The 10,528-nt window shown below is 40.6% G+C and overlaps 1 protein-coding gene across 2 annotated transcripts in view; it reads left to right on the forward strand.

Annotated features, from left to right (window-relative positions):
* Nucleotides 1-1,382: 1,382 nt before the first annotated feature.
* bmp2k (BMP2 inducible kinase) overlaps nucleotides 1,383-10,528 on the forward strand; it is a 90,014-nt gene continuing 80,868 nt past the window's right edge. For both annotated transcript variants that reach the window (XM_061904907.1, XM_061904915.1), the window contains exon 1: nucleotides 1,383-2,066. In XM_061904907.1, the coding sequence (XP_061760891.1) occupies nucleotides 1,928-2,066 (139 nt within the window). In that variant the 5' untranslated portion in view covers nucleotides 1,383-1,927. The remainder of the gene's footprint in view (nucleotides 2,067-10,528) is intronic.

Raw genomic sequence — 10,528 nt, forward strand, 5'->3', positions numbered from 1 at the left:
TATACTAATTATCCTATTGATTCCATCCATCCATTTTTTACCGCTTATTCCCTGTGGGGTCCCAGGGGGTGCTACAATCGGGGGGAAGGCGGGGTACACCCTGGACAAGTCGCCACCTCATCGCCACAGATAGACAGACAACATTCACACTCACATTCACACACTAGGGACCATTTAGTGTTGCCAATCAACCTATCCCCAGGTGCATGTCTTTGGAAGTGGGAGGAAGCCGGAGGGAACCCACACATTATCGGGGAGGACATGCAAACTCCACACAGAAAGTTATTTAGCCTGGGTTTGAACTCTGACTACTCAGGACCTTCGTATTGTGAGGCAGACGCACTAACCCCTCTCCCACCGTGAAGCCCTATCCTATTGATTGTTATTATAAATATACTAAACCAATTACAATATATTATCTGAAGCTGATATAGAGATTTAAGTGTTGAATGAAAAATTAAAAAAAAGCATGTTTTATGAGTGGGGTGCTTTTGGATCCCCAAGGATTTTAGTGGAATTTAATAACTTTCTTTGCTAAAAAAAATAAAAAAAATAATAATAAATTCAAATAAAATTTGCTATGAATTACTGACTTATTTAGGGATCCAATTACTTCACATTAAATATTTCACTTTGAAAATCGTTTTGGAAAAAATATTGTGTATTTTGTATTTAGCCTCAAAAAATTGTGTTTCGACAAAAAGCTCGTAAAAAGTAAAACAAATAATGAAGTAGAATTAGCGATTCAACGATTCAAGGGTTTTATGAAAAAAATAATACATGAGTTATTTTGAACCTTGTTTAAGACTGAAACCCTTCTGGGTCCTTAAGACCTAACTTGAGGGAGCCCCAAGAATTAAAAAAAAAAAGTGTATATTGTATTGGTTTTGAAAATTAAAAAATATCAAATTGGCCCCCACGTGCTTTGATTTTTCAATGTGCGGCCCTCAGTGGAAAACGTTTGGACACCCCTGATGTAAACAAACTAGGGTGAGTTCAAAGACCGCCAATATTAGTAGGACAAAACGGCGCTCGCCAAATACTCGAATCAGTGAAGCATGTTTAATATAAACAAACAGTGTGATTTACAGCAATTAGGGAGGTTTGTGTCATGTTTGTGCTCCTACAGAAACCAAATTAAAAGAAAAAATATGTTTTTTCCCCTCATCATTTCCATTTTTCATATATTTTTGGAAAAGCTCCAGAGAGCCACTAGGGCGGCGCTAAAGAGCCGCATGCGGCTCTAGAGCCGCGGTTTGTTGGCCCCTGTCCTAGCCAAACACCACTAAGGGGGCGTGACCCGATAAGGTGGAGGGGCGTGACCAGGTCATGCTATGTTGTGATTGGCTGGGAAAGTTGCCGCCCCCCCCCCCCTAATTACGTCGACTCAATCGTTGCCAAGTTGAGCCAAGATGGCAGAAGGGAAGCGAGGCGGAGACGCAGCGGACGAATCCTGAGGCCCAACCCGAGGAGGAGCCCTCTAACGCCGCCCCGACTGCTTCACCTGCTTTCTCGCGGCGGAAGTAGCCTGCTAGCTCGCTCGTTAGCCTGCTAGCTTGAGCCGAGCTTGCGCGCGCGTGGAAGACGAGCACTCCGCGGCCACTTCGGAGGTCGGCTCAGCCTCGGCGGCACTTTGTCCGGCTTTTTCTGCCTTTTTTGCTGTCTGAACTGCGGCAACTCGTTTGTCCATCCCCCGCCCGGGTTTGCGGGGCGAGCCAGATGTGTCAAAGCAGCTAAGCAGCCGCCTGCTTGTGTCCCCGCCAAGGTGGACGCTATCGCCCGCACGACCTGAGCCGCGTCCTGGGGGAGGGAGGGAGGGAGGGGGGCGTGTGGTCCTCACCGGAGGCTCCATGCGGGGGGAGAGAAGATAGGAAGAAGACACCGCTGAAAGTGTTCGACTTGTTTTGGGGGTCTAAAAGGAGAAAAGATGAAGAAGTTCTCCCGGATGCCAAAAAGTGAGAGTGCGGGACTCGGCGGCTCTGGCGGCTGCGGCCTCAGCAGCTACTTGGGGAAAGTGTTCGCCGTGGGCCGCTATCAAGTGACCGTGGAGGAGCTGCTAGCTGAGGGTGAGTTAGCCAGCATGGACACACCCTTGTACACACTCTACCACTTAATGACACACCCTTGTACACACTCTACCACGCGATCACACGCAGTCCTGCTCAAATGTGGATAAAGTAGTTGGGAAAGGGCATGTTCACCACTGTGTTACATCACCTTTTCTTTTAACAACACTCAATAAACGTTTGGGAACTGAGGAAACTAATTGTAGAAGCTTTGAAAGTGGAATTTTGTCCCATTCTTGTTTTATGTAGAGCTTCAGTCGTTCAACAGTCCGGGGTCTCCGCTGTCGTATTTTAGGTTTCATAATGCACCACACATTTTCGATCGGAGACAGGTGTGGACTGCAGGCGGGCCAGGAAAGTACCCGCAATCTTTTTTTATGAAGCCACGCTGTTGTAACACTTGTCTTGCTGAAATAAGCAGGGGCGTCCATGATAACGTTGCTTGGATGACAACATATGTTGTTCCAAAACCTGTATGGACCTTTCAGCATTAATAGTGCTTTCACAGATGTGTTAGTTACCCATGCCGCACCCCCATACCATCACAGATGCTGGCTTTTGAATTTTGCGCCTATAACAATCTGAATGGTTATTTTCCTCTTGGTTCTGGAGGACACCACGTCCTCTGTTTCCAAATATAATTTCAAAAGTGGACTCGTCAGACCACAGAACACCTTTCCCCTTTGCATCAGTCCATCTTCGGTGAGCTCAGGCCCAGCCATGCCGGTGGCGTTTCAGGATATTGTTGATAAATGGCTTTGGCTTTGCATAGTAGAGTTTTAACTTACACTTACAGATGTAGTGACCAGCTGTAGTTACTGACAATGGTTTCATGAAGTGTTCTTGAGCCCATGTGGTGATATCCTTTACACACTGATGTCGGTTTTTGATGCAGTACCGCCTGAGGGTTCAAAACTCCGTAATATCCTCGCTTACGTGCAATGATTTCTCCAGATTCTCTGAACTTTTTGATGATTTTACAGACCGTAGATGGTAAAATCCCTAAATTTCTTGCAATAGCTCGTTGAGAAATGTTGTTCTAAAACTGTTCGACAATTTGTTTACAAAGTGGTGACCCTCACCCCATCCTTGTTGATGAATTACTTAGCATTTCATGTAAGCTGCTTTTATACCCAATCATGGCACCCAACTGTTCCCAATTAGCCTGCACACCTGTGGGATGTTCCATATAAGTGTTTGATGAGCATTCCTCAACTATATCAGTATTTATTGCCACCTTTCCCAACTTCTTTGTCACGTGTTGCTGGCATCAAATTCTAAAGTTAATGATTATTTGCCCAAAAAAATGTTTATCAGTTTGACCATCAAATATGTTGTCTTTGTAGCATATTCAACTGAATATGGGTTTAAAATGATTTGCAAATCATTGTATTCCATTTATATTTACATCTAACACAATTTCCCAACTCATGGAAACGGGGTTTGTACTTGGACTCAAGTAAAATGAATATGAGTTAATATTGTCCATTGACATGGTATCAGTGTAGAAATATACTAAACCACTCCTCTGATTTGTCAAATGTAGTGAAAAAACAAACCACACAGGTCCACAGGAAACATTTAAGTTCCAGGAACTAAAGTTCCTAAACTTTTGACGGAAAAAGGTCTAATGTTGAACAACTCTGTTTTTACATCCAACACAATTTCCCAACTCATATGGAAACGGGGTTTGTATTTGCTTACATGTCCCTTGGCAAGTTTCACTGCAAAAAGGTGCTTTTGGTAGCCATCCACAAGCTGCTGCTTATATTTTTCACCACAAAATTGCTGCAGTTCAGCTAAATGTGTTGCTTTTCTGACATAGACTTGTTTCTTCAGCATTGTCCAGAAGGTTAGGTCAGGACTTTGAGAAGGCCGTTCTCAATAGCCTAATTTAGCCATTCCTTTACCCTTTTTGAGGTGTGTTTGGGGTCATTGCCCTGTTGGAACACCCAACTGCGCCCAAGACCCAACCTCCGGGCTGATGATTTTAGCTTGTCCTGAAGAATTTGGAAGTAATCCTCATTTTTCATTGTCCCATTTAAAGTACCAGTTCCATTGGAAGCAAAACAAGCCCAGAGCATAATACTACCACCACCATGCATGACGGTAGGTGTGGTTTTCCTGGGATTAAAGGCCTCACCTTTTGTCTTCCAAACATATTGACCAATTTTTAACGCTCAAACCTCCAGATTAACTTCAGATGTATCCATCGATTATGAGTTTGTATTATTTTTGAGTAATGACCACACCACTGTGGTCAATAAATCACAGTATGATTCAATGTCAGTCCCAGAGTCAGCGGTGTCCAAACTTTTTCCACTGAAAAATTAAGATTGTGGGGGCCATTTGGATATTCGTCATTTTCAAAACAATATTTATTGCAAACATTAGTTTTAGGGAATGTTCCTGGGACCAAAATATGTGTCTCAGTCCTTAAAGTATTAAAAAATAAAATCATATATCTGTTTTTAATCCCAAAACTTAAATATTTATAGATCTTAAGACCTATCCATTGTCATAACATTTTGTTTTTTAATGACTTTTTTCCCTGTTTTTATGGCAAGAACACAAAATACGCAGTATTTTTCCAAAAACTATTTTCAGAATGAAATATTTGATTTGAAGTAATTGCAGCCCTAAATTGTATAAATTGCTTTTGATTTATTATAATTTTATGAGCAATTCCAGTTTAAAAAAAAAAATATATATCACACTAAAACTCCCAGGGATCCCAAAGGCCCCACTCATAAAAGTGTATGAAAATTATTTTAATTATTTTGATATATGACCTATTTTTAACACTCAAACCTCCAGATCAACGTTAGATGTATCCATCGATTATAAGTTTGTATTATTTTTGAGTAATGACGGTTTTAAGGAAAAAACTGCCTACATTACTGCTTTATGTTATTAGTGTCAATAATGTAACATTTTACGTGTTTGCTCTTTTATTCCACTGTTAAAAAAAGAGCTGCAGGCCTCCAAACATATTGCTGGGTATTGTGGCAAAACAGCTCCGTTCTTGTTTCATCTGACCACAGAACTTTCCTCCAAGTCTTATCTTTGTCCATGTGATGTCAGATGAAACAAAAATGGAGCGGTTTGGCCACAATACCCAGCAATATGTTTGGAGGAGAAACGTGAGGCCTTTAAAAGCATGGTGGTGGTAGTATTATGCACTGGGCTTGTTTTGCTGCCGATGGAACTGCTGCATTAAATGGGACAATGAAAAAGGAAGATTAACTCCAAATTCTTCAGGACAAGCTAAAATCATCAGCCCGGAGGTTGGGTCTTGGGCGCAGTTGGGTGTTCCAACAGGACAACGACCCCAAACACACCTCAAAAGTGGTAAACGAATGGCTAAATCAGTCTAGAATGATTTTTTTTTTTAGAATGGCCTTTTAATCAATGGATTGATTAAAACACAGCATGTTGATTCTTTGTTTATGCTTCAACGCGTTGCGTTGAAAATGTCCAGGTCATCTCGTAAACACGCAGCTGTGTCACACGTTAAACTTGTTCCCGCTCACTTCCTGTCAGCGGCCTGTCATGTGACAAGACTGTGACAGGACTGGTTAGGCCACCCGGCCGTAGTTTACCCGGCAACCGCCGCTGTTTCCCATAAAAGTGTGTGCTGCTGACAGCTAAATCTGCCTAGCAACAGTAAGCACTGCTATTATTTCAAGTTATTTTCTTCTGCAACAACAACAACAACAACAACAAGTGATCAAATGTGTCACGGCGTAAAAAAAAAAACAATGAAATGTTGCAGGGGTCATGTGACTAGCAGCACACACTCACGTCTCGTTGTCATAGGTTCCATGTGCTGATTTTAGTCTCCCAATAAAAGTCTCTTTCACTGGACACAAACATTCACTCGCAGGAAGTCATTTGTTGCAAATTATATTTCAATGTGCTAACTGAATGTTGCTTAATCATACAGCTGGTTAGCTAACGACATGTGCGTGCTGTGCTAGTACAGACTTGAATTCCTCACCTTTTAAAAAAAATAGTCATACAAGTAAAACTAAGTATTGAGATCCTGATTTCCCAGGACACTTTTTTTTTCCATTACATTTTTATAAAACTGATGAACTAGAAAAATAAAAATAAAAATAGATTATTTTCACATTCATGGAAGCCTTTCGTTTTCTACCAATCCCTCTTCTTTGTACCTTTCTCTCTGTGCGGTCTAGGCTTTTTTCCTTGATCAGCAGACAGGAAATAGATAGTACATTATTGATTCTTTCAGGAGAGAATATACAACCAAGAAGCTTTAGTAAATGTCACAGCCAATTTAAGGCCTCATCTACTACAAATAAGAATTGCAGTTAATTGGAAAATGTTTTTTTTTTATCTAGCAGGAGAAGAAGTTCAACCTAAAGCAACCCCTTCCATTGAAATGAATGAATCAATTACTTTTCCTCCCAAAACATAACAATTTTAACACCTAACATGCCTTTTAATAAGAAAAACAATACTTTGATTAAATACTGTTTGAAATACAGTTACATTACAATAGAGTGTAGATTATTATATAAGCAGAGAAAAGCTGGCAGCAGCTCACACATTCCCATACTTTCTGTTAATTACTAATCGTGCTGCAAAAGTCCAAGGCATTTATCCATGAAACTATTGAGAAGCTGCCCATGCTGTGTTGATGTGTTGCAAACTGGATGAGCGAGCATGACTTCTGCTGCACAGACACAACTCTGACCTCCAGCCCGTCACTCAAAGACATCCGTGTGCAACGTAAATAAAAAATAGTTCCTGCTGTCACACGGCGGGGAAGCAGCCCAAGGGAGACACCTACAAATGTCTGCTCTCCAATGACAATATAACGACATGAGAGCGCACCGGTATATTAGCCACACCCACTAAATCTTAGGGGGGGGGGGAACATTCCATATGGTAAGCCACAGATATACAGTATACATTGTGAAATGAGTTGTTTACACAGAAATATTCTGTAAATGTTTATTTACATACCTTAATTGTTTCCAAACGGTGTCTGCAACAAGGCAGTAAAACGGCTGATCAAACATAACAGAAGTCATTGTCATGGACCCGCTAGCTGCGCTTGATAGCTCTCCAAACAGCTAAACAGACTTAATAAGTCTACGGTGACGTCTTGAATATTTACAAAACTGATAGAATACAAAAAGAATGCCTTTTGTAAGTCAATAACACTAACACAGTTACTCGCAAACATGTTAGTCAGGACTTTAGCATACAAACCCCATTTCCATATGAGTTGGGAAATTGTGTTAGATGTAAATATAAACGGAATACAATGATTTGCAAATCATTTTCAACCCATATTCAGTTGAATATGCTACAAAGACAACATATTTGATGGTCAAACTGATAAAAAATTTTTTTTTTTTGCAAATAATCATTAACTTTAGAATTTGATGCCAGCAACACGTGACAAAGAAGTTGGGAAAGGTGGCAATAAATACTGATAAAGTTGAGGAATGCTCATCAAACACTTATTTGGAACCTCTCACAGGTGTGCAGGCTAATTGGGAATAGGTGGGTGCCATGATATTGTATAAAAAAAGTTTCCCAAAAAATGCTCAGTCTTTTACAAAAAAGGATGGGGCGAGGTACACCCCTTTGTCCACAACTGCGTGAGCAAATAGTGAAACAGTTTAAGAACAACGATTCTCAAAGTCCAATTGCAAGAGATTTAGGGATTTCAACATCTACGGTCCATAATATCATCAAAAGGTTCAGAGAATCTGGAGAAATCACTCCACGTAAGCGGCATGGCCAGAAACCAACACTGAATGACCGTGACCTTCGATCCCTCAGATGGCACTGTATCAAAAACCGACATCAATCTCTAAAAGATATCACCAAATGGGCTCAGGAACACTTCAGAAAACCACTGTCACTAAATACAGTTGGTCGCTACATCTGTAAGTGCAAGTTAAAGCTCTACTATGGAAAGCGAAAGCAATTTATCAACAACATCTAGAAACGCTGCCGGCTTCTCTGGGCCTGAGATCATCTAAGATGGACTGATGCAAGGTGGAAAAGTGTTCTGTGGTCTGACGAGTTCACATTTCAAATTGTTTTTGGAAATATTCCACATCTTGTCATCCGGACCAAAGGGGAAGCGAACCATATCGACTGTTATCGACGCAAAGTTCAAAAGCCAGCATCTGTGATGGTATGGCAGTGCATTAGTGCCCAAGGCATGGGTAACTTACACATCTGTGAAGGCACCATTAATGCTGAAAGGTACATACAGGTTTTGGAACAACATATGCTGCCATCTAAGCGCCGTCTTTTTCAGCAAGAGAATGCCAAGCCACATTCAGCAAGTGATACAACAGTGTGGCTTCGTAAAAAAAGAGTGCAGGTACTTTCCTGGCCTGCCTGCAGTCCAAACCTGTCTCCCAAGATTGGGAAATAATTCCACTTTCAAAGCTTCAACAATTAGTTTCCTCAGTTCCCAAATGTTTATTGAGTGTTGTTAAAAGAAAAGGTGATGTAACACAGTGGTGAACATGCCCTTTCCCAACTACTTTGGCGCGTGTTGCAGCCGTGAAATTCTAAGTTAATTATTATTTGGAAAAAAAAAAGTTTGTGAGTTTGAACATCAAATATGTTGTCTTTGTTGTGCTTTCAATTGAATATGGGTTGAAAAGGATTTGCAAATCATTGTATTCCGTTTATATGTACATTTAACACAATTTCCCAACTCATATGGAAACAGGGTTTGTATGTTAGCATATAGCTGATGCTAACGACACTAGCTTGATCACATTAAGATAGCACGTACAAATATGCATGAAAAAACTCCTACAGACATCACACATGGAGCGGTTTAGTAAGTAAGAATTGTTTTAGTTATACTGTAAACTTACAAAGTGATGAATGTGGACTTCATACGTGTAGAAAACGCTATGGAGGACTAGAAGGCAGAAGGTCACTTTTATTTCCAGTTGAAAGCACTCTATGGATAAATAAAACATCTTATCAGTGTGTTTGCCTGTTTAAAAAAACAAACTATCTGTAACATGCGAACAGCGAAGAAAAATCCATAAATTAGCCGTGCCTTTTTTTTTAAGTCACAGGGTGCAAAGTGTAGGGAGAAAAAATAGCGGCTAATAGTCTGGAGTTTACAGTCCTGTACTTGTGTTGTAGGACATGCTATTATGTTTTTGAACAGTATTGTAGCAGCCCAAACCCTTCTGCTGACGCCAAGGTACTCAACGCCATCATGTGATGTTTTTCATCTTTCCCTCTTCTTCTTGAGCCATTACCCAGCTGCCTGTTTAATGAACATCACAAGGTTCCCTCCCAGCCAAACTTTCAATGATCTGCGCCATTAGCGCTTTTAATGTGGCTATTTCCTCCATTTGTGCTCCACGCCAAACGTCGATGGCTCCCCGGAAATGGCCAGGGGGTGAGTGGGCCCTCTCCTGCCCAGAGGCCCCCAGGGCTTCAGCATTCATTTGATATTGGAAAATATCCCTTCTGATGGTGAACACAATCTGGAACCTTGGTTGGTCACTTAAATTTGAATAAGTGTTTCCCGCACGTCCATTTCATTGTGGTGGCTCGCTAGCAGTACATTTGGAGCGCCACAAATAGATTAGGTAGCAGTATGCGTCGTCACACAGCTCATACACAGCTGGTCTGCCAGAGAATATAAAGAAGGATCAGTGTGTGATGCTACAATAGGGGTGTCAGTGGCTTGGTTTTTGTAGGCCCAAGGTACATTTTAGAAATTACCGATCCACGAAAATGGAAATAGAATAGAATAGAAAGTACTTTATTGATCCCTGGGGGAAATTCAGCACCACAGTTCGCTCACAATAGACCATAAACATTTAGGTATTTTTTACATGTGAATAATATAAATAGTCTATTATACAGCATTACTCACATGTGAATAACATTAATACAGTCTATTATGCAGTATTATTCACATGTGAATAACATTAATATTAGGGCTGGGCGATATTGGCTTTTATTAATATCGCAATATTTTTATGCCATATTGCGATATACGATATATATTACGATATTTTGCCTTTGCCTTGATTGAACACTTGATGCATATAATGACAGCAGTATGATGATTCTATGTGCCTACATTAAAACATTCACTTCATAAAGCATTAATGTATGCTACTTTTAAACTTTCATGGAGGGAGGGAAATCACAACTAAGTAAATTTACCAAAACTGTATTTATTAAATACTCTTCCCTCGCAGGTGACTTTTTAAATGAAAGAACAAATTAGTAGTGCTGCTATCTTTTTGTAGTATCACTTCTGCTGCATATTTTGCATATTGCTGTTGTCTGCTGAATATCTTCCCACTTGAAGCCAAACCACCGCCAGATGATGGACCCCCTGCTCTTTATTTTGGGCATTTTTTGGTCTTTCTCCATTTGTGATCAGTTTCACACCATCTCCCTCTTGTATTGTCACAAGCTCC

Source organism: Nerophis ophidion, linkage group LG01 (genome assembly GCF_033978795.1).
Source record: "Nerophis ophidion isolate RoL-2023_Sa linkage group LG01, RoL_Noph_v1.0, whole genome shotgun sequence".
Classification (NCBI taxonomy): domain Eukaryota; kingdom Metazoa; phylum Chordata; class Actinopteri; order Syngnathiformes; family Syngnathidae; genus Nerophis; species Nerophis ophidion.